Source organism: Penicillium chrysogenum, assembly GCF_028827035.1.
Source record: "Penicillium chrysogenum strain IBT 35668 chromosome Unknown utg000002l_segment0_segment0, whole genome shotgun sequence".
NCBI classification, from domain to species: Eukaryota; Fungi; Ascomycota; class Eurotiomycetes; order Eurotiales; family Aspergillaceae; genus Penicillium; species Penicillium chrysogenum.
This window is the reverse complement of record NW_026622750.1, coordinates 4,025,425-4,053,350: the sequence shown is the minus strand read 5'-3', so window position 1 is coordinate 4,053,350 and position 27,926 is coordinate 4,025,425. Positions and strand designations below refer to the sequence as shown.

The window sequence follows — 27,926 nt, the reverse complement described above, 5'->3', positions numbered from 1 at the left end:
CGCGGACGTTAGGTGGAAGGCAGAGAGAGTGTAGACGGGACAAGCGAGCCCAACGGAAGAGCATGGAAACCCGATATCAAGATCGTCAAAGCTGTCATCGCGTTCGCTATGGCGACGCAACGGTTGCTTGTTGGAGGACGAAGTTGAATGATGGCTGCCATTACAAAAGATCGCGCAGTGGTCAACCCACCAAATGTACATATTCAACGGAGCAGTACACACTAGCTAGGGGGCTTTTTACGACCTAAGGTCGTAAAAAGCCTGAGGAATCAATAATAATAATAATAATACAACCAAAGTAAAGCGAGGCTGGGAATGCTAATTCATGACTCCCAGTGAATAAATCGTAGGACGGTTTGGTGATTCAATGTGACAGTCGACTCAACGTCACGGATGATTGGATAGCTAGTGCACCTTTAGAAGGCCACGGAGGGGTTGATTTCCAGCCAACGTTCCTTAACCGACTCGGTATCAGTATTTCTCAACATGACCCTCACTCGAGTCCCACTGAGCATTTAAATGGCACCAAGAAAGTCGCAGCACAAAGTGAGGCTTTCTAAAATATAAATCACGGTCGGTTCTTTCTCTCCACAGGGTTTTCTTTCAATTCCAAGAAAGTCAAGACGGGGATGATAAAATATACCTAGCAAAAGCGAGCAAGAAGCGTCACTCCGCAACAAGGGAATGCTATCTATCAGTCTATCAACTATCAATCTATGTATCAGTGTATTGCTCTAGCAAATTCAAAACCTATCTTGATGTAAGCAAATCGGAAAAGATCAAGACATCGTTCAGTGCGCGGTGACTGCTGCTCCTGCTCCTTGGCCAACTGAGCTTGCGACAGGTCTTGAGCTTTGCTATTCTGGGCATATGTTTCCAGTTACAGGTGATAATGATACTTGTGCATAGATAGTGGAATGGTACCATGACGACAAGCGAGGCCTTCGTATAGTGCAGAAGCTCTGCCGTTGGCTTGATCTATACAAACACTTGGCTTACTTGGAGCATCAACAGGAATATATCATACTCGCTGAGTATCATGTCTTTCACAGAAAAGGCAAAACAAAGCCGAACAGAACTTGCAAAGCAGTCTCCATCTGAAGCAGGGAAAAATATGAAAAGGGATCAAAAGATCGTTGTTTATCGTTTGCGGATGATTCGAGCTCCACTGAGACTGGACTTGTCCGACATCCATCTAGACTCAATGTCCTCGACCATGTTGTCAAGCTGCTTGGCATTGGCTCGGCCATCTTTGTATGAGCTTGAGGTCTTAAACCCACTGTGCTCACTGCTTCGAGAAAAGCTGATCCAGCGGGAGGAATGACGGCTTGAGTAATTGCTGGCATAGGGATCATGTTGGAAAGCTGGTGTCATGTTCGGGTCAAGATTGAGACTCTCCAGGGGGTCCTTGCCGGTAGCATTAAGCGCTACAATGAGGGCGGCTTGAAAAATTTGGTTCTGGCGCTCCAGGTTTGCAACGCGGCCCTCGAGGTAGTGATCTATTTGAGCCGGGGACGCGCGTGGGCTATGGCTGTTTTGAGATTCCCCGGATCGCTGCGTCGATTGAGAGGTTCGTGACTGGGACAAAGTCCTCTCGAGATTGTGGTTGCTGTGGCTTTGTGGTGTCATAGAGTGGGTAGATTGAGGGTAACGAAGCCGCGGGCGGCTAGACGTCTGGTTTGCATCCGCTGTCTCATACCCTCGACATACTGCCTGAAGGTCCATGTGTTGACTGGGCTCGCGGCGCGAGGGCTGGAAGTCTTCTGCAGGACTGAAAAACTCATCGCCTGATGAGGAAACGCGAGACTCACGTCGAGACTCGGGGCGGCTTTCTTCGTATGAATCGGGGGAGCTTTTATTCCGACGGCTGCATCGGGAGCTGTCGTTCTGGGAAACCATGGAGTTTCGGCTAAATCCAGGCCCATCAGAAACCCATATGCTTTTCATCGGTGAAAGCTCAGCTGCATGAGGAGCAGTGGCATTGCCTTGGCCAATCCTGCACCCAGGAGGCGGGGGAGGCGGGTTCTGAGGCGGGGGAGCTGGTGGGAGAGGGGCAGTAGGCGGGGGCGAGGGCAGACCAAAAGAAATATTCTTTTGGAAGACTTGGTAGTTGTTATGGAGCCCTTTCAAAGCATGTTTGGCATTGGTTTGTGTTGGGGTACCGTGTCTTAAGACAGGATAATCGGCCAAAGGCTGCCCCTCTGAGGCTTTGACTAGATTTCGTGTCTCAGGAAGTTCTTGCATCCTAGGGATGCGTATGCTAGATGCACCCCCTCTGGCAGTGTATACCCCTGGAGTTGGCCTATAATAATCGGAGATTGACAGAGCGTATAGGCTTTGCTCATCATCAGCCATTGATCCTCCAGCTTCGATACTACCAAGAACGGCTGCTGGGCATGAGTCGAGCATACGAGCGCTGTCAATAACTGACTCCGTTTCTTGGGCTTCAGGCACAACCTCTGAAGAGGTCTGTGAAGTGGAGGATATTGGTCCGGATCGAACAAACCGAATGGAGCGGGCAGGGAAGTCCGGAGGAACACTCGGGGAGCGTTCAAACTCGGGCAATGATGGCGGGGGCCTCGTAGGCGCTGGCGGAGGGAACGTCTTCAGCGTGTTCATGGAAAAAGAGGACGGTCGGGCCTTGACTGTATCTGGCGAGGCAGGCTCATTGGGCGCTTTCTCCGCAGAAGCTGCAGCAGCTAAAGCGGCACGGTGTACAAGGGGACCGGAGCATCTCGGCTCTGTCACGCTCGCTGGGATATCTGTAAAGACATCTGATGATTTTCGTGAGTCGCCTGAGAATTCAGTTGTGTTGTCTGAAGACCCGGACTGTGAACTCGATATCGGCAATGCCGGGAATCCCGCGACATTGTTAATTGTCTGGTACCGGGGAACTTCTGAAGCTCTCCAGGCAGCCATGCTTGATTTGCGAGGAGGCACAACATCAGGGAAGAGTGTCAGTGTGTGTTGTGATGGAGTCACGTTGCGGACCGAAGATTGGTCTATTTGGTCCCCTCTAAAGCTATCGCAGGAGGCTCTGGGTTGTGATGCTGTATCATTCGCACCCGCAGGAGCGTTACTAGTGGCCTTTGAAACAGATTTGGTATTCTGTGAGGTAGCACGGGTATTAGGCTCTTCGGAACTTGATGGCCGTTGGACCTGTTCATCGATGGAAACATTTCTGTAGTAATGGCTGGTAGATGCTAGCGATGAAGCTGGTTTGATAATATTGAATGGGTTTGCCTCTGCCATAGAGCTCGACATTGGCATTGTCGACGAGGATTGAGAGGGCCCGCTATCAGTGGATCGGTATGGCGGTGGCACTAAAACGTCGAAATCGGAAGCGGGTGGAACTGCGACGTCGACCATTGAGCCAAAGTTGTCTAAGTCCAGGGATTCCAGGCGACATATTACTTCGGTTGGTCGCTTCCTATCATCAGCTTTGGCTTCCAGCCATGGCTGTCCGATATTTTCCACATCTTTCTTGGATTTCGAAAGGGATCTGGAAACAGAAAGTGACAGGCTTCCTTTTAATTGCTTTGCCTCCTTTTGTCCCTTGGACACCTTTGGTAGGTGCGCAGGGATCAGATATCCTTCCCTTATCAATGCTTCGATCTGGAGCTGCTGCTTCTGTTTTCTTGAATTGGATGTTGATTTCCTTTTTGGCCGTTGGGCAAGTTGCAGTAGACGACGGTGAAATGGCTTCAGATCTTGTTTCGGGCCCGGCCTTGATTCTATGGGCGATATAGCAACGGGAAGCGCAGTTTGTTTATCAGAGGGTTGAGGTTGAGGTTGACATTGAGGTTGAGGTTGTGGTGCTATGGGTTGAGCTGTCATTTTTTGGGTCTGAAAGGAGGGAACTAAATCCACCAAGCTTTCATTCCTGCCTGGTATTTCAGCCGTATCCGCTGAGCGAGCTTGATGCCGCGGTCCACTCCCGCCACGGGGTTTAGAAGGTAGAGGGCCGGAGGTTAACCACGCTAATTCTGGTAATGCCATATTGAAAAACCTGTGTTTCGAGGGAAGATCGGGTTGATAATTCCGAACAGTTGGGCCTGGTGTGACGGCACAGACATGCGATGAATCCCAACTATGCATAGGGAGACGGGACACCGGATAGTTTCGCAATCCGACCGCTCGCGGGCGTCGACATGATATTATGTTTCCAAGCGGTCAACGAAGGAACTGGACCTACGTTTTCAAGCAAGTCAGAGGAACAAGTCGGACGGCATTTCAAAGAGCAAGAACGAAAGACGATCTGGTGACGAGGCAACGATATATTAATAGTAATTTTCTTCGCCTTCTGAGCTATCGTAACCTTACTTGACCGGGGTCCTGGACTCGGAATGCAGGAGTACCTCGTGACCTGGGAAGGCACAGATGTAGTTGAGGCTAAAATGGCACCCGAAGGAGAGGTCCCGCATACAGAAATGGGTTCGTCCAAAGGGATTTGATCCAAGCAAGGTGTGGAGCCTAGATCCTGAACGTCGAACATGCTGTCGATGTATACTTCGATCGGCATATGGCAAGCCTCTTTTTAGTAAACTGGATAAGGTCTAGCAGCTCGGTATCGAATGCCATTGTATCACATCTTGTCACGTCCTGTCGCAGGGACAATGCTGCTCAACCATAGGCCAATCTGGAATTCAACTCATGCCGATTGCTTTTGCTCCTTTTTTTCTCCCCTTAATGCAAGGGGGGAAACCAAGTACCGGCACCGAGTGGAAAGACGTCAGTCCTCTGTACGCCACACTCTATGCGAGTATCATAGAAAAAGAAAGCCCGAAACTCTGGGACACAAACATATTAGCGCATGGTCCCTCCAAATACAACAAATTCGAGCTTTCAGGGATCCTCCAGGCAGATAGAGGCAGTTGATCATCGGGAGATGAGTTTCAATAGCTCGCACGCACAGATGCAACTATCTTGTGAATCACTAAAGTGGCATTGAGCATAATCGTGCCAAGCCCACCGACACACCACCCAGTGTTGGTGCCCCCCACCGAATAGCAAATTTTCACATTTACATCGACTTCTTACGTATTTTCATACCCACCCCACAATGTCGGAACAAATTGAAAATACCGAGATCAAACTTTGAAGGCAGTCGAAGCCTGCTTCAAAGCGATAAACCCAATCTCGCCAAACCGGAGCGAGAATTGGGACTTCGATACGGGCGGCTACGCGGTCCCGTCCACGGTCGCAAGGGGCATTCCAATATTGCTAGTCAAAGCAAGGCATTAAACCCGATTCAAGAACGGGCATTGAGATCTTGCGTTATTTCTGTACATAGAGCCTATTGCCTCTCCTACTCAGACATTACTGAGCGTGCTGCAAACCGGCTTTTAGAAAGGGCTGGTTCTGATCGGCTGGTTGCTCATAATTGGGTATACCGTTTTATGGAAAGGCTATCCCCAGATATACGTTATATTAATCCAAAACCTACTGAAAAATCGAGCGATGGTAGCGAGAATTTTGGAGAATTATCACTTTTGGTTTAATAGCCTTTCGAATATACCACCCATTAGTATGACGGTATAATTCGCGCCTGGAAACATTGCTGAAATTCCCAACAGACTAGCTTGGCACTATGCCGGTGCTGGTCTACGGCTAAGAGTTGGCGGTTCGTCAACGGTGGTGAGAATGTGAGGAACGCCGTTCAGAAAATATCCTAGAGCACAAATTGACTGCTTCGCCCACGAAATGGACTTTTCGTTCTTAAAACGCCAGCAACTCTCGTCCCCTATGTACGTCGATTTCAGAGAGCCGAGACGTGGTCAGTCCGCGACCGATATGAACCCTTCCAACATCGAATTCCCGGTCACTCGCGCGACAACACTTCAAGCATCTACAGTCGATCCACAGACACAGCCAAAGATGCTATCCCTATTACTACCATACCAACTACCCTACAAATCAAGCCATCTCTTCCTGAGATAAATTTACTGGACCATCAAATCTCCATGGCTCGCGGATCTACCATGGCCTTGGAAACCACCCAGCCGCGGCTAAGAGAATCCAAAACACAACCCGAAATGTCGATTTCCGAGTTGAAGGCCGAAAGGATACAGGCACAGCCCAGCCAGCTAAAGAGCCAAAAATACCATCCGATACCGTCCCATCTCCTACTCCGCATTGCTCAGGTGCTCGACGTGTACGAACGAGCGGAAACGAACCAAGCGGAATATACGAAGCTATCAAGTCGGCATCAGAAATGTCTCCTTTGGAACAGATGTTTGGTAGACTTGGATCCCAAGCACCCATTTCTCTATCAAACTCCAAGAAATATCCAGAAAGTCGCATATGCCTTGGATGTCACTGAAACTGCAGGTCAGTCAAGCCGGCCCTGTGTCTCTGTCTATTGATGTCATTTCCTAACATATCGCGCGCAAGCAGATTCTGTACACCCATGCGTCGACTATCCTTTCGGCATTAAGTGTATGTTTGTCAAACTCACCGCGCCCTGGACGACATCTGGCATATAACTGTTCAAGCAGATCCTTTGTGAATATGAGTTTTAGTCTGTAACAACACCACCCAGAGCCTGCTGCGTTCTCTCGGCAGCGGAGCAAGCTTGATCGCATGAACCCGGGTACTACGCCCCAGAAAGCAACGATCGGCGGTTTGGGCGCAGTAGTGGATATTGATACATGGGAGACGGCTGGCGATATAAATTCTAGTTACCAACGCGGAGATTACTTACAATGTTGCGGCGACTCCCAAATGTAGGAGCCGATCGGATATTCTTGGTTGGTTTTCTTCGTTGCGAATTCACTTTCACACTCGCGATGGTTCTAGGATATAGCCATCCTACAGTAGAGTAGGCTTGAGTGACTTGCAATCGCCGACTGAAGCTCTGACTTCGACTACGCAAGGCAGAGCAGAGTCTATCGCATCACGATGCTCAGTTGAGCCACAAATGATATTTCAAGCGGCTCCTCATCAAATGCTTCTACACCTGGTAGGTCTGATCTTGAGTGTACGTATTGCCTATTCATAGTTGAACCAACGGAGGGCAGTCTGGTGTTTGCATTCGACCAGGTCAATCGAATTGGGGGCTGCATGCAAATTCAACGAGTGATCAGAAGGGCACTAGAGATGGGTTGCAAGATAGAATCAATAAATTGGTACATCTATCATGTGGATGAGATGACAAGAAATCCTCCTTGCTACGTCTGGGGATATTGATCGACCTCGACTCGGCCCAAGAGGCCCATGGATTCGCAATGAGTTACTTCTACCTGTCTATGGGCGGGCATGGCGTTGGTTGGCCCATGGGCCGCTTGTTAACAAGCCCTTCACGCACGCATTTACTTTACAATGTTTTAGCCACGTACAGGTCCCACAATACTACGTGTTCGGATTAGTTGGGTAGAAGGATATATAGCGGACGACATGGATTGAACCGTGGACTGTTGAGTCTGGTCTGAATGAAACTTGGGAGGGCGAACTAAAATAAATAGAAATAGTGTGTTGAAAATCCAGGTTAATTTCCATTAATACTGGCCATTTTCATCTTTACAACGCTAACCCTAATTCGTGGGGTTATCCTGCAGATCTCTGCTATGCAGGATTGGCATCCAGGCTCCTACCAAAAGAAGCCTAGATCCATTTGCAGTATGCAGTTTGATCATGACATTACTGCTCTCAGTATACAAGTCATTATCCTACTGCATCAATTTCAATTGAGACTGCTTTCAGTCATGTCTTTGCTTATTTCTGCGTTGTTGTCACCGAGTCTTTCTGATCCGTCATAGTGGGAGTATACGAACAAGAAGCATAAATAAGATGCTTCTTTCCATGTATGAAGAGATCAGACAAAACAATCATTACTTTTCACAGTATATTGGAATTTCTATATTCATAGTAAAAGTTGACTTACTATTTTTGATCTCAAATACATGCTGTTATACAGACCTTCTTTTTCTGTATAATCAATATAGTGATGCGAGTACAATGTGTGTAAATATATATATGACCACATAAAAGGTTGAACCTACAAATCCACTCACATCATACTGTTTACTAGTCTCACCAATAAATTTATCATAAAAGCAATATATATAATAAGGTATATAACAGGGTACACCGTTATTAGGATCGATTACCTATTATACCAGTGGTTATGGCGGTAGGTGACAGTGATAGACGTAAATAACCGATGAATCCAGAATTTGGAGTTGAACCCCCTATTCAGGAAACTTACATAATCTGAGGGTGGCATGGACCGATGGCAAGGTCTAGACGGTGACCACCTCATTCACCGCCCGACCATTCACCACCACGCTCATCACCTCACATCAACACTCATCAACACTCATGCGCGACGCACCAAAGCACTCACGTCTCTGTTCGCTCTACGCGCTGAATGGCAGAGATGCATTCTATTGCGGCGGGAAGACTAGCAGACCGCAAACTGTCAAGGCAGGAGGGTTGGGAATACGACGCTCGACAACGAAGATTGGACCTTGAATTTACGATTCTGGTGATTGATTTGCACCTATCTGGGGCTCGTTCTATCTCTCAAATGATGGTTCGGAATACGAAGAAGATGAAGAGGTTGCGCAGGTCTTTGCTTCATCGAATACTCTTGGATTCTCGAATACTAATCCCCAGCACCACACGGAGTGGTGCCTGCACATCGCTGGGGAGTCATGACAAGTCCTTGGCGAGCCAAGTCTTGCATGACTGAGCACATTTTTACATACACAGGGCTCATTGGCTGTGAAGGAGTGCAAGTCTTACATCACTGGGCTCGTGGCAGCGACAGCCGTGGTCACGGAAGCCCTCAGGCCCGCAGGCAAGGGAGGGACACTATGATGTATCAAAGTGTGAGGACCGAGGTCCTGAGTTTTTTGGGCTGGGAATCCGGCCCCTTCCATGTTTTTTCGGCTACGGATCCACCAAGTAACCAGTTGCGCAGATGGTAGCGAGAATCATTGCCTCGTTGATAGGCGTTGAGGCGACTTGAACGACTTTGAAATGGTGTTTGGAGACCTTGTGGCCTACAGAGTCAAGTCTCGACCTGGAATCATTTCTCTCAAAACCGTGCGTTGAGTGTGGTGAACCACTTTCATCAACTGTTGAAAAGAGTGTACCGTCGCAACAGTATGGTTCCTCCTACATAACTTGAATTTGCAATTAAATCGCTCCATGCGGTGGCAATCTACATCTGCCCGTTTTAACCACAGTCACCGTCTCTTCCATGAGGGTTGAAGTGCTTCAACAGACGCCGAAATAATGTTTTGGAGGCTTTGTGGCCGACAGACACACTCAATTGTACCTGCGGTTGGCCTTTGGACTCTTTGGTCTCGCTAAAATCCATCCTGTCCATCTCTAGCCCCCCGCTGCTGAATATTGTTTCTTTCCTGCGTACTCGCAGCCAAATAATGTTGCCTTTACTAGCCACCTGGTGGCACAGACGCTATGAACGTACCCCCAAACCCAGGATGATGATTTTTTTTCTTTGGCGGATAATAGCCAAAAAAAAAGAGTCCAGACCTATTAGAAAGCCTACAACAGGAAACTAGGTCTAGTTTTCAGGACAACCATGTGAACCGTTGCAACCAAGGCTCACGAGCTAGGTTCCCGTCGATCACTCCACCTCGCGAGATTGCAACGCTACTATCATACCACAACGAGACCCTGGACACAAATAGCACGTGGTGGACCAAACAAACACGACGCGTGAATTTAGACAGACGCAGGTACGGTTCTGCGATGCAGATCTCTCAGCGACGACCCACGGGACAGTAGATCAGGGAGGTTCTATTTGTGGCCCGGAGAGAAATTGGAAAGAATTGCAAAGGTCCAGACACGATCCACAAGCCCAAAATTATCGGCCGTCAGTGTCCGATGGAACGGGGGTTGTTGTTCGAGAGGTACTGCTGGGGCAGGTGAGATTTGGTATATCACAGAGACTTCGGAGACAGAACGGTAGGCTACAACCCGATCCCTTTTTGTGTTCTCCCGGTTGCAGTCACAAGAGATCAAGTTCCCCTGTCAAGTGGCAAGGTGCGCTTTGTCCTGGCGTGTAGACCGTTCTAGAAGCTATATACTCTTCTCCTGCACCAAGCTCTCCCCTGATGATTATACTCTCTTTGAGCCATAACACTTCCTCTCCATCTGTTCCAATTCTGTCGCCATTCTAATAACGCTGAAGAATAAGAGCCAAGTCTCCTCCAGACTGAATGATTCACAATTACATCACCGACCTAGCCTATAGTCTAACCAGACCGAATACCGACAGTGCGTCATTTACAGCGGCCCATTGGACTTGCACAGATTGCTATCTGGTCACATACCGAATACCTCGGAGACGAGGACCAAGGGCATTGTGAATGGCCGGCGGCCTTTTCTGTTCATGCTGGAATGCGCGTTCAGATTCTAACCACTCTCGAAGCAAACATACTTTTACGTTATGGCCCATACAACCTTTTCTGCTTTGGGAAGATAATCTGGGTTATCGATTGGGTATTTGGGACGAGTTTTGAACGCAATACCGTGCTGATAAGATTTGCATATCTCACAGTTGGAGAACTTGGCGTCTGAGCAGGTTATGGCGAGGCCAGGCTATGACTGCTGACGGACGCACAGATGATGTAAGGAGTGGCAACGGGGGACGGCAACTTTAACATTACAGGGCATGTTTGCCAGAGAACAGCCGTCAATCTTCATTCTAAAGCCATCAATCTTCATTCTGTGTTGGAGTCATGGGATTCGAGACAATCGCCCTCTTCGGGGCAACAGGCCAGGTTGGCCGGTATATATTGCATGCTATTCTCGACTGCAAAAAGCAGAGTTTCCATGTTGTGCAAATCGTTTCACCTTCTGACAAGGATGCTGCTTACCAGGCATCTCACACTGAGCTCAAAGTTCTTGACCTTTTCGCACTTGAAGAAAACGAGCTCTGTGCCGCGCTGAGAGGAGTGGATGTTGTGATCAGTGCCCTGAATGGACAGGGACTTGAAGCCCAACCCAATATTCAGGATGCAGCAGCATCTGCGGGTGTCAAAAGGTTTTACCCCAGCGAGTATGGAATGCATCACATCTATCGCAAGCCGGGAGATAGCCAGGGGTACATTCATCCGGTGAGCCAACTATCGCCGTGGTAATACATTAGGTTGCTAATTGGTTGCCAAGTTGTGGAATGTGAAGGACGTCTTCAATGAGAAAGCGCTTCACCATCCGGCAATCAAAAAAGGCCAGATGACATACACTCTCATTGGTTGCGGAGATTTCTACGACCAGGAGCGGGAAAAAGTTTGGTGTCCTTGGACCCAGACCAACGTTGAGAAGTACACTCTCCACATAGTCAACAGGCCCGATGCCGAGGCCGACTTTACTAATCTTCGCGACTTTGGTAATTTCGTCGTTGAAACTCTATGTGCGCCTGAGACGTCGGAGAATGCAACGCTTAATGTCGTGAGCGACCATATCAGTTATAACGAAATCGCGGCCTTATTGGGCAAGTACTTCCAGCGACCAGTCGAACGGAAAGTTATATCGGAGAATGAAATGCATGACTTCGTGGCAAACCCATCAACCATCCCTCGGGAGCTCTCTGCAGAAAGCGCGTTTCCAGCAGACTTCTGGTTATTGGTCAAGGCTTTTCAGGGACAAGGGCGGTTTTGGCGCCCCCGCGGACAGGTCCATAACCATTTGTTTCCTGGGTTCGAGACAACCACCTTCGAAAAGTATTTTCAACAGCGGCTCAAATGATGTGGCATGTATGTCCCAAGGATGACAGATTTCGCATGTTGAATTATTTACCTTGGGGGGTTTCTTTTTTCTTTTAATGCAGCTTTCTTTACTGTTTTACTACCAATGCCCGATAGCTGCTGCTTAGGTCTAGCCGTCTAGCCCATGCCTGCGCGGCTAAATGCAGTAAATCCCATTTATAGTACTATATCCAACAGTTACTCTTTGAGCATGCATGCCAGAGATTTGGTAGGTCATGTGGATTTCTGGGTATTTACACGACAATCGCGATTTGTGGCTCGTTTCTTGACTGTGCGCGAAGAAACCATCATTTTCGTCCATAAGTCTGCAAAGGAATTTCTATTCAAGAGAGACGAGACGCGAAATGGGGTTTCCCTGGAGGTATAGAAGCTGAACGCCATACGATTTTCTTTCGCTCTCTTCAAGCCATGGTTAAACACTTCAGCGCGGCATCTTCCAAATAAAGTTTCCTGGATTCCCCGGTTGTGAAAGTTATACCACCTAGTCCGAATCCGTTAGCAGCTGCACAATATGCGTGTGTCTATCGGATTGACCATCTTCATCACAGCAGATGCCATGAAAAAAAAGACCTTGACGTCGATGAGAGAGGGTGTTGGTGGTTTTCTACGAAAAGAATACCTTCACTGGCTTGAAGCCCTGAGCATTCGAAAAAGCATATCACAAGGCATAGCAGCTATGCTAAAGCTCGAGGGTTTACTTCAGGTGAGTAATAGCTCATACAGAAATATACCGAAACCATCTCCACTTCTGACACTAGAAAGATTATAATAGGAAAAAGGCGAACCATATGCCCTTTTATATCGAGCTCAAGACGCCTCCCGATTCATTCTATACCACAGGCTAGCAATTGAAAGTAGCCCCCTTCAGGTATACAATTCACCTCTGATATTTAGCCCCACGTTGAGCCTCGCGAGGGGATCTTATCAAAGGGAGAGACGGATTGGGCTTTGAATGAGTCCTTGGTGAAAAAGGATTGGAGTCCTTCTTCAAACCCTCGAGGGGCACAGCGATTGGGTCAGTTCGATTGCCTGGCTGCAAGATGGAAGCCGACTCGCATCAGTGTCCTCTGATAACCCCGTCAGGATCTGCGGTCCGGCCACGGCCAGTGCGTGTCAACCCTCCATATCAGCTTTCCCGACCTCGTTCAATTTGACAAAGGCCAGATTGTCCGTTTTATTTCAAGGCTATGCAGGAACTGGCTTCATTTTGCACCAGCTAATGGTAATAGAGTTTGTTAACCATTCCTTCAGGAGAAAGGGATTGCATTGTCTCCTAGTAGATTCAATATCCTCAAGCCTATGATATAATGTCGGGACATAGTAAGCCTTCTCGGAGACCGCTTCATAAATCTTTGCGGAGTGTTGCCGTCTTCCATTTTGCTTTGAATGGCTTTCTGGATGCATCGTTCCTTGCTAGGTCCAGGGATCTCGTCAAACTGAAGTATTTCAGTCTGGGTTTGACCACAAGTACATCAACAATCGAGAAATATCCACCCTTGACTGCTAACATCAAGGATTCTCAACCATCGATTCCTGAGGTTGACCTCAATTTGATCATGGCGTAGTAGTGCCTGGACCATCTCCAAGTCACCGCCACGGGCAGCCATGCAGAGAGCAGTGTCGTGAGTTGCGATCGTGCTTTCATTGATGTTCAGACGTGCGTCTTGTTGCACTAAAAGCCGTACCACATCGAGATGGCCATGTGCAACCGCTCGACAAATAGGCGGATCTATTAGATCCATTCCATTAATCTCTACGCCCGCCATATTCAGTAGACAAGCAACCGTGTTTAGACTTCCGCGCGATGCGGCAGCAGAGATTGGAGAGTGGCCTGCAACACAGTGATTGAGATCTATTCCTGGCACCGCAAGCAGCTGCCGTAAAACTGCAGTGTCCAATCTGGCTGCCGCGTGATGCAGCGATGTAGACGGCCCCTCGCGCCTCCCGTAGCCTCCGACGAAGTTGATATCGATGCCGTTCTCGGCCAGTAGCCTTTGGGTTATCTCATCGTATGACAGGTACGTTGACAGCCAAAGAGGCGTATTGCTTCTTTGTCTTTGCAGTCCACATTGGCACGAGGGTAACTCAGGAGCATATTGACCATTTCGAGGCGTCTGCTTTGAACGGCGAGATGGAGCGGCGTAGAGCCTTTCGGGTCGTGGGCGTCCAAGTTCAGACCCTTGTGTCCGAGAAGCCGCTTGACAGCATCTACCGAGCCATAGGATACTGCTTGGTGAAGAGGTAGCTCAGCCTCCTGTGATGATTGGGTATGTGGTCTGTAAGAGCTGGCGACATCTATTTCAGATAGGTGATGCAATACGAGACGGCCGCGTCAATCAACACTTCTCCGCTCGCTACGCTGCCCACATTGCCGTTGGATCCGTAGTTTCTGTCTATAATATATTGGGTTAACAAAAGTAGGATTGTCCCAAAACATGCGGGATTATTCGCAGACACATTCCATGTAGGCTATAATATGCCCTTCTCTAGGTGAATGCTCGAAAATATATAAGCTGCTTTCCATGCGGTAATTCTCTTCATTGCGATATTGGATATTTTCCACGTTGTAAAAGTAAGACCTAGGACAATCAAGAATATACAATCCTTCAACCTTCTCTTGCCATGCCTGGCAGCCCTGCCAGGTTGAGTCTGAAAGGGTGGTTCCAGTAATCGAGTACCCTAGTCAGTCGATCCCGAGATGATTCCAGTGTGTGCTCAAAGAAGATCAACCGAGACAGCTGCTTGTTGTGGCGAAGCTAAAGTCCATGTCTCTCTTCAGTTAGGTGTGTGCTAGCCTCCTTCAAGATCTGGTCGCTCTGCTCTAGCTTCTGGCCATCGATGTGTTTGGACACGCACGACTCCCATAGACGTCGATATAGCCCGACAAGTCTAGCCGCTGGAAGGCGGACTTCGGATCGTCGCGTTCGAGGTCTGCTAGCACCTTCAGAATAGGTTGAATGGGCTCAGTCGCCAAGATGTGTCTTGTTTCAGCTTCCTGTCGCGAGGTAGAGGGCTGCAATGGTCAGCAAGAGCATTCGAAGTCGAGCTGTTCCACTTACCATTGGTGCATGGTCGGAAGTTTCCTGCGAATTGTCTTTTTCACAAACGATGGGCAATGCACTAGGCTGTTGTTCTCCTTCTGCTTCCTGGTCTGGCGTGCTGTAAGGGGCATCCATCTTGATCGTAGTGAAAGTCGAGTGTCTGGGCATTAGCATGTCCATCAATTCTTGGAGGATTTTATAGACTAGCAGACGTAGGTGGTTACTCATTCTCACTTTCACCATGAAAGTCAACCAGCGTATTCAGCTTTTCAGTTTTAGCATTCTGTTAGCTAAAACATGCAGGTTCTTAACCATTCGACCAAAAAGCAACGCTGCTTTAGGGTGTCAGGCTTATATCTCAACACGCCCCGTAAGCCTGGCATCATCGTGCGGGGAATAGGCTATCTTAGGTGACTAGTATCGTAGAAACAGAGATTCCAACTCGCCCGGTGGTAATTAGCACGGCTAGCGGCTTATTATTCTTGAATTTTACGGAAAAGAAACTCAACGGGACCGGGGTTCGAACTTTCGACCCCTGAGATTGACCCGGGCTCATAACCTGTTAAAACATGAGGGTACGATGATACTGAGGAAGCATATACGTCAGGACCGCTGAGGTGTTTAAGTCTGATCTCTCTCTCATTGGGAGAGAGACCCTATATAAATGAGAGGGAAACTTCCCCTGATCTATACTCTTCATGGAAGGATCAACGCTGACCGATTCATGCCTGATATATCGGGTATAAACCGTCTATTTATGCATGGATTTCAACATCCGTTTAATGATGGTGTTGATGGTTGTTGGTGAATGTACCTCATATTTGTGAGCTACTGGTGATGAACGGTCTAAGAGATATATATTCAACCACAACCTTCTTTTCCACATTCGTTGGAGGGCTCAGAAATCCTAAAATTAGAGTATAGCCTAGAGGAATGAAGAACAAGACAAAGAACAACGTATCTCAACTGGTCATAAGTTCAAATGTTGACTCCAGTCAACAAGGACGGCCAAGCTTCAACGGGTTGACCGGTCCAGCACCCGCGCGCGCGGCCGTCGCCTAACGCTTTCCGCAGCTTAGACGGACAGAACTACACACAGCTCAGACCATCAACACTCGAGCGAGGCCAGGAAAATTCCACCATCCTTAGATGGAAATATGAGCGCTCTTGGTAAAACAAAAGAGTGAATAGCTTCCATTGCCTCAATATTAGACCGTAATTTAACAGTGAGCCAACGTTTCTTGACCGGCCCAACTTCACTCATTCTCAACATGACTCTAGCACCTTTTCCTCGCTGGGCATCTAAAATGACACTAGGATTCTGCTGCAAATAGTTGCGGTAGAACGAAGGCATAGGTTGCAATAGGCCTCACTTAGGATAGACGTCGTGTCCTTCAACGTTTGCTCCCTAATAGAGCACGTACGCGACAGGAGCCAAGTAGCCTATAAATACGTCCTCTCCTCCCAGCGAATTGTTCTCCAATACTATCACTTGGCTATGCAGAGTCGAGGCCTTCGGTCGGAGGCACCTGATAAGTTCTTCTCTTTGACCCTACTGGAATTTCCACTGTACTGACATCTATGGATACATCGTGGACCGACAAGCTAGGAAGTGCTTGTGAAAATGAGATTCCCACATTCCCACCAGGTCCACTATGCCACTCATGCCAGCTGATCAAAGAAGCAGATTGGGGCTAGTTGGTCAAACTATCTATGCGAACATCACTCCACCATAACAGCCGACCACTGTCCCGCCCCTGAATAAATCGATGCAAAAGAGCGATTCCATACAGGTATGTAGATCTCAACGTGACTGTCCGAGACTAGACTGACTTAGAGACGACGTGAAACAAAGATTCACATGCATTCCGTCCAATATACACCAGCCACGGAGCCCTTTTCCGTGTTTCTTTCAGAACATGTGGGTCATGCATTGCCTCGCCGACCAAAAAGCTAATGATGGACAGGAAATCGTTGACAGCGCACCAAATTGAGTTCGAACCAGCACTACGTCAGGGCTCCACACAGGATCACGGCTTACACACTTTCTGGCCCTGTCACTTCAAATCATGCGATATTTTCTACGAAAAATACCGCAAACCAAGGTCGCGGGACAACAGGACACATAAGCTCCAGACGTTCGTTGTCCACGATGAGGTGAGTGGAATAGCGCGCCTCGTGCTGGGCCGATTTTGATTTTCAGCCAGTCTGTGCCCCAGACACAAACACCACTGACATATCTATGCCGTTGTAGGAGCAGCCCATCGCCGACCGCGACAATTCTTGTGGCGAGTAACCTATTCCCGCCGAGTCAGATAAGACCAGGGGCCGACGCGTCATTGCGTCTTCCCCTTCCTCACCGCCTTCACACACTGAACGACCGAGTGCCTCAACCTCTCGCTGTCTGCACGAAGCTGTCTCCTAATACAACTGTACAATTTCTTGTCACACGTGAGTCGTCATGCGCCTTTGCCATCTTGTGAACTTGTCGGTTCATCCAGCGCGGCTTCTCGAAGCGAGAGCCGGAGAGTGCGACGAACCTGAATACAACATGGTATATTGGTGACTGCATCGCAGAACTGAATTGGCGGTAATCTAGTTGGTCAGCAGGCACGATCACAAATCTTGTTGATGATCTGTTTCAAGCATACACTCGGATTCTTCATCAACAGCGTAAAGTACAAAACCTCGTCCAACTGGATCAACACTTGCTGACTCGGGTCTCACCGCAGGAAGACACACTCAGATTCCCATGACTCGAATGCGAGCAACTGTCTTGTCTGCTCGGCCTTCCCTACATTAATACCATCACATGCTCTATATCTTCCACATGACTACTGGTGGCATCAACGAGTCGCTACCTCGACCTTCTCCCAGTCGATTTGGTTCATCAGATCATGCGTTGGTATGCCTCCTACCTGACGCATATCCAAAGGAGCGCATCGCAGTGTCTGTCTCCCGGCATTCGATCCCTCTCATAGGATGACCTACTTGCGGCCTGGAACCCCGGCATCCAATGGGTGACCATCGTTGTCCTCAGACGGCGTCTAGCTTGTTTTGAGCTTGAAAATCGAAGACACCGGGAGGAGCCGATGCTTTGTCTTGCTAGAGCCGTATCTTCGTACTGGCTAGGTTTTATTCGATTATGGAGAAGGTGAGGCGAAAGTCCCGTCATTTCTAGCCGAATCAACTAACAAATGGCCATGTCAGCTTCAAATCGATGGTCAAGATCGAGGATGGCCGAACGATAGAAAGGGCGCATGACTCAAGAACTACGTCTGATACAGTCCCTTGATCCCTCTTCCTCTCAGCGTTGCTGAGCTCGTCGACATGTGCGAGCGAGCGGGAACAAGTCGTTCGGACATAGACGGAGCTGCATGCTATCAGGAGTGTTTTTTCCTCCCTTTTGGACCGAAAGTTGTTTAATTTGATTTCGAAGCCTGCGCTTTTCTATCCAAGCCCGAGCACTAGCCAGTCCACGTTGGAGGTCATAGCAGCTGGAGGTCAGTCAAGCTATGTAATATCCTTTGTCCATTGGGAACGTTTTCTAGCATATCGCGATTGGCGGCGCAAGCAGGTCTTGCCAGCAAATCACCGACTTCTCTACCTCCCGAGGTCACTGTCCTTTGAGCATCGATGATGTTTTCTCAAACTCATCGCGTCCGGACGATACCTGGCATATCACCGTTCGAACAACTTACCGTGAAGGTGGGGTTGAAGTCTGTAACAGCACCACAAAAGCCATCGGGTTGTAGGACCTCTTGGACTCTCCCGTACAGCCTATACTTAATTTTCTACCCCTAATAAGCCCTTATGCCATATTTGCTTGGGGAGGAGTTTCAGCGGATGCCTGCTAGGGCCGGATGTGGATTAGAGCCCCCCCTATGCGAATACCAACCGGTCCTGAGCGGCGATCGTGGAGAGTGTCTTTACCAGTTCTGGTTCCAGATGGCTAGTTGGACCCCATCGGACTTCAATCATGCTATATCAGCAGCGGAGCATGCTGTATCGCATGACTCGGGAATAGGCCCCACAGAAAGTAACGACCGTTTCTTAATCGCTGTAGTGGACTTTTACGAGAGATTAGGTGGACTATGAATCGGAAATGCTGACGGGGAATCATTCACAAATTTGCGACGGCTCCTACGTGTAGAAGGAGTGGATCAGATATTCCCGAGCCAAAGCTCCCAATGAAATGTTGACCTCAAGCGAAAGCTACTCTCAGTCTAGAATGTAGGCATTCTATTATAAGGTAGATTCGAGCGACACACAATATCCATGTAGAGAAACGGCTCTGACTACAAAAGGAACAGAGCCTATCGCATATTCATCTTGAATTAAACCTACGATTCTTATCTTCGAGACACATCACACTTCGTAGTTCTGATCTTGAGCGTACAATATATTGCGTGGTCATAGTTGAGCAATTTTTGAAATAGATAATCTCAATTGAATTTGGAGGCTTTACAACAAAGAGTGCCGACAAGGGATCAAAATCGCGCTTGCCGAATCAAAACAATGCAATTGATGCTTCTATGATGGGTGACATGGCAAGAAACCGCGCAGCCTCCGTGAGACGTTGACCACCCCTCTCTTCACCGCCCGTCCATTCACTACAAACAGCAATGTTTCGCCATAACACACATCACACCACATCAACACTCACATCAACACTCAAATAAACTTCCACGGCTCACCACAACAAACATTCCATCAAAACAAGCATTCCAGCACGACAGTCACATCTCTGTTTGCTCTACATCTAGATGATAGGTGCTAATTTCTATTGCGGCGAAAGGACTATCGGACCGTATACTATTGAGGTAGAAGAATTGGGAATACGTCCTTTGATAACGAAGACACTTCAGTTGTTCTTTTATCATTTTGGCCATTAAATTTGCGAAGATCTATCTAGGATTCATTCCATGTATCCAATGATAATCCTTCGAATACGAAACAGTTAATGAAGATGTTGGGCAGGTCTTGGCTTCTTCGAGTGCCCGTTGAATTACTCGAATACTAGTCCCCAACTAGCCTTCACTACCACGCGCAGCCGGGCGCAGCCGGGCGCCGACCGACGGAAACTCCCACGTGTGACACCGTGAATAGTTACTGCACGGATTGATACACCATTTGTCAACAAGTAATTTACGGCGATGTCGGCTTGAGCTTAGGCTTGGTCACTGTAGAGGGGTTTGAGTGAGGTGGAGGGAAGCCAACGAAGGAAAGCAAGGAGAGAAGCGAGGCGATTGGTCGACATAGACAGGACACAGTTCGTTCGGATCAAGGGTACGTACGCCGGTGTACGTTTCCGGTGGGAGGTGAGGTGTCAAGGATTTTATAGTGGTAGAACGTATAAGAATATGGGAATATGGGAAGGACCGCCCAACTGGTAATACTGTATGGTGTGCTCAACGACTACGTGTTCCGACCTGCTTTGTTGAAACCTCATTTAGATCACTGATTGATTATAGAACCCCTCGGTGAAGTCAGAAATCGGCGGGTGGGATCCCGACGGGTGTTGGGAGGTAAAGACGTGGGCCGCATGCACCATACCATGGCCAACCAAAAAAATCAAAATCAAAATCAAAAAGCAAGTCAGTGTCTTAAACTAGTTTGGAATCCAACATTAAGCAGAGTTCACCCAGGGCATTGACAGACTCACTGTAACGTCTAGAATGCAATAAATACAGCTAATGAGTAGAAAGACTCCACCGGTGCGTTGTCTAGTGGCGAGTTTGGAGAATAGGGCCCAGGCATCCAGATCCTGTGCTGTTAGATGAAATGGTGGGCCATTTTCTCACATTTCGCCTGCTTCCAAAGCTCTGGCCCCTCTCTTCTGTTGATCTTATGCCTTCATATCCTTGGTTTGGAAAATTTGTGGGACCCGTCATCGGCTTACTTGCCTTTACCGGACAGGTGCTGCACCTAGTAAGTGACAACACCAGGGGGGCCCTTACAGTTTCTTGAGAAGGCAAGCATGGATAATCTGCACGCATGCATGTCGGCTATGAAGCAATCACGGGCGAATCGGCTCCAGCCACGTTACGCCTCGGAAACGGATATCGATACCTGAGCTATTCCGTACAGTTGGTACAAGAGTGTTAAAGACTTCCACCTCGATTGGGGCCCAGTACATTTCTCCCGTTTCAGCCTAGAAGGAAAGTGTGAACAATGGACCCAGCATCAGCAGCCGGTCTCGCAGTTGGCGTGACATCATTAGTGTTTGACGTGTTCGATAATTCTGTCAAGCGTCAGTTTGTCTTTTTCATTCAATGGATGGGTCTTTAAGAATCTAATAAATCCTTAGTTTTCAAATTTCTCTCTTCTATGGTGGACATGCCGAAGGAATGCGAGAAATGCCGACTGCAATTAATGATCGAGTACAACCGTCTCCTTGCTTGGGGTGAGGCGGTTGGCTTAATTGATGTTCCCGAAGGATCAGATGTGGCAGTGGCCCTTGGAACGAATGCCATTGAGCTCTGTAGCATTGTATCTCGAATTGGGTGGCTTCTCGGAGAGTTCAAAACTATCAATGCCCGCTGGAAGAATGAGCTCAACCCATACCAAGAAAATGATCAAGCAACATTGGAGGAGTGTATGAAAATGAATGTCGTGCAAGAGGTTTCAAGCTTGGCGGTAGCCTATGAGCGGACCAAGGAAGAACGCAGGCACTTACGAGGGACCGACCACATTATCAAATGGATGTTGAAAAGAGCCGGAAATGCTAAAGAGATTGTAAATCACCCTTTTCGCGTTCGATGGGTTGCGGTGGATAAAGAAGCTTTTGAGGCATTGCTTAAGGATATCCACATCTTGACCTGATCGTATCCACGAGCTGATGGGAGACTACCGCCAGAAACGGGTCCATGCCGCTACTGCGAAAACCTATCGAGAGATGATTCTCGTTCGTGACGACGTCAAGGAGTTTAAAGACATGCTTGAGGCAATCACCAGTTTGATCAAGATTTCCAAGGTCTCCGGCGACACAAACATCACTTTTTCCAATGAGAACGACGAGACACTTCGAGATCTTTTGCGGTTGAAGACAATCAAGCATATATCAAATGAAATCATCTTGAAGGTCAAAAATGGTGCAAATTTTGACTTCGAGAAGGAGCTAAAGGGCCTTCTCAGTGTTAAGCGGTTCGATGCAATCGCGCTGAGCCATCATTTTGCTTGTACAGAGGCCGAGGGCCTGAAACTGGAACGGCCTAGAGGGACACTACATCTAGATGGTACGGAGTTCGAGGCTTGGTTGGAATGGAAATCAATAGAGAACATTGCTAGAGGCTCTGTTCAGGACAAAGATTCCAGGTTGCGAACCGCAGTTCTTGCACAGATGCTTCACAGCAACAAGCCCCGGCATCTTTATTCGCCAAATTGCATTGGATATGTGGACGATCGTGATAAGCACAACCGATACGGATGGATATTCATGATGCCTGAGGGGTCGGCCAAAGGCACCGCGTTGAAGACTCTTCACAGTATCCTGGGCCAAGACTACCTTAAGCCAACTCTGGCGCAACGGATTTCTCTCGCTTGGAAGCTGGCATCCTCTCCACAGTATCTGCACCTGGCGGATTGGCTTCATAAAGGAATCCATAGTGGCAATATCATTTTTCCGTTTGACGAGGAGACTCTTGATGTCGAGAAACCAATCCTGTCGGGATTTGAGTATTCGAGACCAGAGAGCAACAAAACGACTTCTCGCAGTCTTGACCCTAAATGGGACATCTATCGATGGCCAGGCATTCAAAACGAGGCGCCGAAAACGACAAACAATTCCCGGAAGACGTATGGTACTTATAGTTTTGGCTTGATTCTTCTCGAGATCGCGCATTGGCAACCCTTGCACAAGATCATGTGTCTTAAAAGATGGCCAGAGCCGTCTTCTCAAGACGCAAGAATCCGCGCCTGGCTTTTGGGAGAGGAGCGCTTTCCGCCCTTCAAAGGTACAAATCCCTTGCTTGAATTGCGCAATATTGCCGGCGACAAGTACTGGAAAGCGGCCACCCGTTGTCTTATAGCACATGGCGAAATGGGGCTACAATCTCAAGAGTCTGATCAGACACATTGCGGTGAGGTCGGAATTCGACTACAGGAAGCGTTCGACAAGTTCGTAGTTGAGGAGTTGAAGGGTGTCTCCATCTGAGTTCCAAAGTACTTATAACTTCGCTTGCATCCGGAAAGACGTGCTATTTGCAGAGCTTGGAATAACATAATATACCTGTCAATGATTCCATATTCTTAGATCAGACCGGTGAGTCAACCACACCAAAGAACAACGATAGAATTTGAACTGCATCATCAGAAATTTCTGGAACACGTCGAATAATGACTGAATTAGAGCTTTACATGCTAAGCTAATTCTTTTACACACACACAATTCATTAACGCCCGGCGGCTGAACCGAAAGGGCAACTATCAGTGATCTAAATATACATGCTTTAGCTAATACTGTGCCTCCTTGGAGCCCATACCAGATTTCTTTCAGTTTATGTCATCTCGGCTATCAATCTCACAGCTGGTCCCTGTGGGTTAGTATCGTTTAGTAGACTAGCTTGAAGACGCTTCTTCAAGTGTTCAACATCCTATCCTCGGCAATTGAAGCGCGTCTACCGTCTGTCACAAGGTGTTGGGGGTTAGTAAGAAGAGCTATTTTATCATTTCGTCGGCAAGGTCAAGTGGCGTCAAGTCGGCCCGTAGCGATGGCAAACCGTATCGAGGCTCGCACTGCTTCCAAATCGGGCGTCCAGTCCTGGTCATCGGAGGGTGACTTTCCACCCAGAAAGAAGGACATGTTACTTCGATGAGTGTGGGTACATTGCAGCATTTGCGTCCGGTGTGCGGTCCACTTCCGACATCGAAACAGGAAATGGTCCACGGTCTCTCTTGCCTGTCCACATGCACATTGATCTGTCTCGGCGGCGTTGATTCGAAAGAGATATCCATTGAGTCTTGCCATGCCCGTGCGGAGCTGAGCCAGCACGCTTGCTTCTTTCCATGATAATCGGTCATACAGCTGTCGCGTGTGTTTCCCTGGAAGTGCGGCATCCACTCGTTTGGAATGCCTCCCTATATTCTCGGGCAGCTCCCTGCTGGGAACCGCTTGGGACCGAGCAATATTCAGAGTTGTCGATTTCATCCTGGGAACCTGTCCTTGCGGAATGGCATCTTCTTGCGTTGCGGCTAATTCTTTTACAGAGGATTTCGAAAACAGTTTACCCCCGGACACACCCGTTCTCTTTTCCCAGAGACCCACAAGGACGTCTGGTCCGGACTGGGTTTCAGGTTCCCCAGCACCCAATAAATACGGTGTTACGCCTCAAGGAAGGTACCTCAGCTAGCCAAATTTAGATTAGCGCATTCTGAGTGGGGCGCTGGGAAAGAAAGCGTGTGTGTCTGGGGGGGTAAACTGTTTACGAAATCCTCTGTATATGTCTTTACTGTATCACATTAGAGACTGTATTGCTCGGAGATTCTGAGTGGTTGCACCAGTTTCGGGAAGTACTGTAGTAGACCCGGTAGAAATAGTGACTCTCTGCAATCATATCGGAGCTGCGAAAATGTCGGGACGGGCCGAGACACGAACCCCTGAACCGCCCGACCGCAACGAACACGAAAATTCTCCACCGCGACTGTTGAGACCGAGACGCTCCACCAGACCGCCTAACAATTATGCCCAGGAGATCGAGCAAAGCAACGCGCGTTCCCAACGGAGGAAAAGACCCAGGGCAAGCCAGTAGCCCAACGTGAAGTGATAACATCGGAATCATCAACAGAGAGCGAGGACCCGAACGCCTCGGAACTGTTAAAGGAACTCGTTAAACTCAGGAAGGAGATCAGACGGCGAGACGAATTGCACAAGGAAGAACTTCAGAAAGTCAAAGAAGAATTTACCGCCGCCCTCGCAGAAGTTCGACACGAGCTACAAAGCCTGACAGATAGACCCCTTACACCGCAACCCCTTTCCGAGCCATGCGCCCGGAACGGCCACGATGAGATCCTTCGCGAAATTCAATCCTTGCGCGTTGCAATCAGTCCTGCAGACACCACCACGGGGTCTCCGTCCTATGCAGATGTTGCCCGCACTCCCCCTTCCAGTTACCCGAGCAACATACGAACGCTCTCATCGTCGAACACTACACCGACCACCTTCACCGACACGTTGTATTGCACGATCGACACGTCGAAGATGGTCAGCAATGAAAATGGAAAGATGTCCGCAGGTCCGATCCGGGCGGCGGTTGAAACAGAGATCCGGACGATGGAAGAGCATACGCACTGGCGCTGTCGCGCCGTCACGGTGGATCCGAAAAACACCCACCGGATCCGAATAGCATGTCGCGATGAAGCCGAACATCAGCTTGTCAAGAAAGTGGCAGAAGCAAAGATTGGTGAAGGAGCCCGGGTGCTACGTGACGAGCTGTACCCGATCAAAGTCGACAGCGTCAACAAGGCTGTAGTTTTGGACGAAAAAGATGAGATCCGAACTGGAGCCACAGCGGCCTTCAGCGAGGAGAACGAAGTCACCGTTGCTAAGATCGCGTGGCTCAGCAGAAAGGAAAGCGCAAAGGCCTACGGGTCGATGGTTGTTTATCTAACCAGAGGCACTGATGCACGGAGGCTCCTGGCCGACGGGTTCTTCCACGCCGGGGGAGAATCCGGCGTGACTAGCACCTTTGAACATCGCCCACGGCCGACGCAATGTTACAATTATCAGGAGATTGGACATAAGGCATTCCAGTGTAAGAACGTCCAGAAGTGTGCAAGATGCGCCGCGGAGGGCCATCGCCACAGTGACTGCAACCAAACGGTTCTGAAGTGCGTTCCGTGTGGAGGCCCGCATGAATCGTATAGCAAGAACTGCCGAAAGCTTTATCCGTCACGTCATGAGTAGAACCTTCCGTATCATCCAACTGAACGTGAGAAAACAGGGCGCGGTGCATGACAGCTTGATGAATGACGAACAACTCGAGACGCAGCGGTGCTAGCGATCCAAGAACCCCAAGCGAGGAGAATTCACGGTAGGCTCTTGACGACCCCGATGGGACATCACAAGTGGACGAAGATGATTCCTTCCACCTGGAGGGAAGGCAGATGGGCGATACGAAGCATGCTTTGGGTCAATAAAGATATAGAAGCGGAGCAAGTGGCTATAGAATCCCCGGATCTGACGGCGGCGGTCATCCGGCTCCCCGAGCGACTGATTTTTATGGCATCAGTTTACGTCGAGGGGGGAGATGCCTCGGCGTTGGACGGCGCGTGCGATCACCTGAGAAAGGCAGTTGCAAAGGTGCGGCGAGACACGGGCGCTGTGGTGGAGGTCATGATTGTGGGAGACTTTAAGCGCCATGATCAACTCTGGGGAGGAGACGAGGTGTCCCTGAAAAGACAGGGCGAAGCGGACCCAATCATTGATCTCATGAATGAGTTTGCTCTTAGCAGCTTACTCAAACGAGGTACAAAGACATGGCATGGTGGTGGACAGAGCGGGGACTGCGAGTCGACCATCGACCTCGCCCTGGCCTCTGATAATTTGACAGACTTAATGATCAAGTGTGCGATACATGGGACAGAGCACGGCTCTGATCACCGTGCTATTGAGACTGTGTTCGATGCACCGTGGTCAGCGCCGAAGCATCAGGAACGACTTCTGCTGAAGAACGCACCATGGAAAGAGATCAATGCCAGAATCGCGAGAGCTCTGACCGCCACTCCGTCGGGAGACACGGTGCAGCAGAAGACTGACCGACTCATGGCGGCGGTCAGCGAGGCGGTGCATGCTTTGACTCCAAAGGCAAAACCGTCACCACACGCGAAACGATGGTGGACAGCCGACTTAACAGAGCTGCGCCATATATACACATACTGGCGAAATCATGCTCGCTCGGAGCAGCGGGCGGGACGAAAAGTACCGCACCTGGAAAAGACAGCCCAAAGTGCGGCGAAACAATACCACGATGCCATCCGCAAACAAAAGAAGAAGCACTGGAATGAGTTTCTCGCAGACAACGATAACATCTGGAAAGCCGCTAAATACCTGAAGTCCGGAGAGACGCAGCATTCGGGAAGCTACCGCAGCTCGTCAGAGTAGACGGGACTACCACCACGGATCATCAAGAGCAAGCAGAAGAGCTGCTGTCCAAGTTCTTTCCCCCTCTACCTGACGTTATTGATAACAAGGGGACCAGACCACAAAGAGAGCCGGTGGAATGCCTGCTATCAGCCTGGAGGAGGTAGAACGACAGCTTTTTGCAGCGAAATCATGGAAGGCGCCAGGTGAAGACGGTCTACCGGCGATAGTCTGGAAGATGACGTGGCCCACGGTCAAGCACAGGGTTCTCGACGTGTTCCAGGCGTCACTGGAAGACGGCATGTTGCCGAGACAGTGGAGACACGCGAAGATCATACCGCTCAAAAAGCCGAACAAGGAAAACTACACCATTGCGCAAGGAAAACTACACCATTGCGAAGGCATGGAGGCCAATTTCGCTCCTCGCGACGCTGGGCAAGATACTGGAATCCGTGGTTGCAGAAAGGATCTCGCACGCTGTAAAGACACACGGCTTGCTCCCGACCAGCCATTTCGGAGCCCGAAAGCAACGGTCCGCGGAGCAGGCGCTTGTGCTCTTGCAAGAGCAGATCTACACAGCGTGGCGTGGCCGACGGGTGTTGAGCTTGATCAGCTTCGATGTCAAAGGCGCCTACAGCGGTGTGTGCAAAGAACGACTGCTCCAGAGAATGAAAGCGCGAGGCATACCAGTTGACCTGCTCCGGTGGGTCGAAGCGTTCTGCTCGAACGAACGGCGACCATTCAAATCAATGGGCAAGTGTCGGAGGCCCAGAGCCTTCCACAGGCTGGCCTACCTCAGGGCTCGCCCCTGTCCCCGATCCTATTCCTCTTCTTCAATGCAGACCTCGTACAGAGACAGATCGACAGCCAGGGCGGAGCGATGGCGCTCGTGGATGATTTTACCGCATGGGTGACCGGGCCAACCGCCCAGAGCAACCGGGAAGGCATTGAAGCAATTATCAATGAAGCGCTCGACTGGGAGAAAAGGAGCGGAGCGACTTTTGAAGCAGACAAAACAGCCATCATACACTTTGCTCCCAAGGCTTACAAATTGGACCAGGGGCC

General features: G+C 49.1%; 4 protein-coding genes across 4 annotated transcripts; 3 read left to right on the top strand and 1 right to left on the bottom strand.

Annotated features, from left to right (window-relative positions):
- Window positions 1-1,140: 1,140 nt before the first annotated feature.
- N7489_004872 (uncharacterized protein) lies at window positions 1,141-3,837 on the bottom strand (the record flags this gene model as incomplete). The annotated part of the gene is made up of 1 exon (XM_056710624.1): window positions 1,141-3,837. The coding sequence occupies one exon, from the start codon at window positions 3,835-3,837 to the stop codon at window positions 1,141-1,143; it is 2,697 nt and encodes an 898-aa protein (XP_056569045.1).
- A 6,875-nt stretch (window positions 3,838-10,712) lies between these two features.
- Window positions 10,713-11,721, top strand: N7489_004871 (uncharacterized protein; the record flags this gene model as incomplete). Its single annotated transcript, XM_056710623.1, has 2 exons — window positions 10,713-11,090; window positions 11,143-11,721. 2 exons carry the CDS (start codon window positions 10,713-10,715, stop codon window positions 11,719-11,721), a joined length of 957 nt encoding a protein of 318 aa, XP_056569044.1.
- A 9,235-nt stretch (window positions 11,722-20,956) lies between these two features.
- Window positions 20,957-21,607, top strand: N7489_004870 (uncharacterized protein; the record flags this gene model as incomplete). The annotated part of the gene is made up of 2 exons (XM_056710622.1): window positions 20,957-21,035; window positions 21,093-21,607. The coding sequence occupies 2 exons, from the start codon at window positions 20,957-20,959 to the stop codon at window positions 21,605-21,607; spliced, it is 594 nt and encodes a 197-aa protein (XP_056569043.1).
- A 73-nt stretch (window positions 21,608-21,680) lies between these two features.
- N7489_004869 (uncharacterized protein) lies at window positions 21,681-22,937 on the top strand (the record flags this gene model as incomplete). Its single annotated transcript, XM_056710621.1, has 1 exon — window positions 21,681-22,937. One exon carries the CDS (start codon window positions 21,681-21,683, stop codon window positions 22,935-22,937), a length of 1,257 nt encoding a protein of 418 aa, XP_056569042.1.
- Window positions 22,938-27,926: the final 4,989 nt, after the last annotated feature.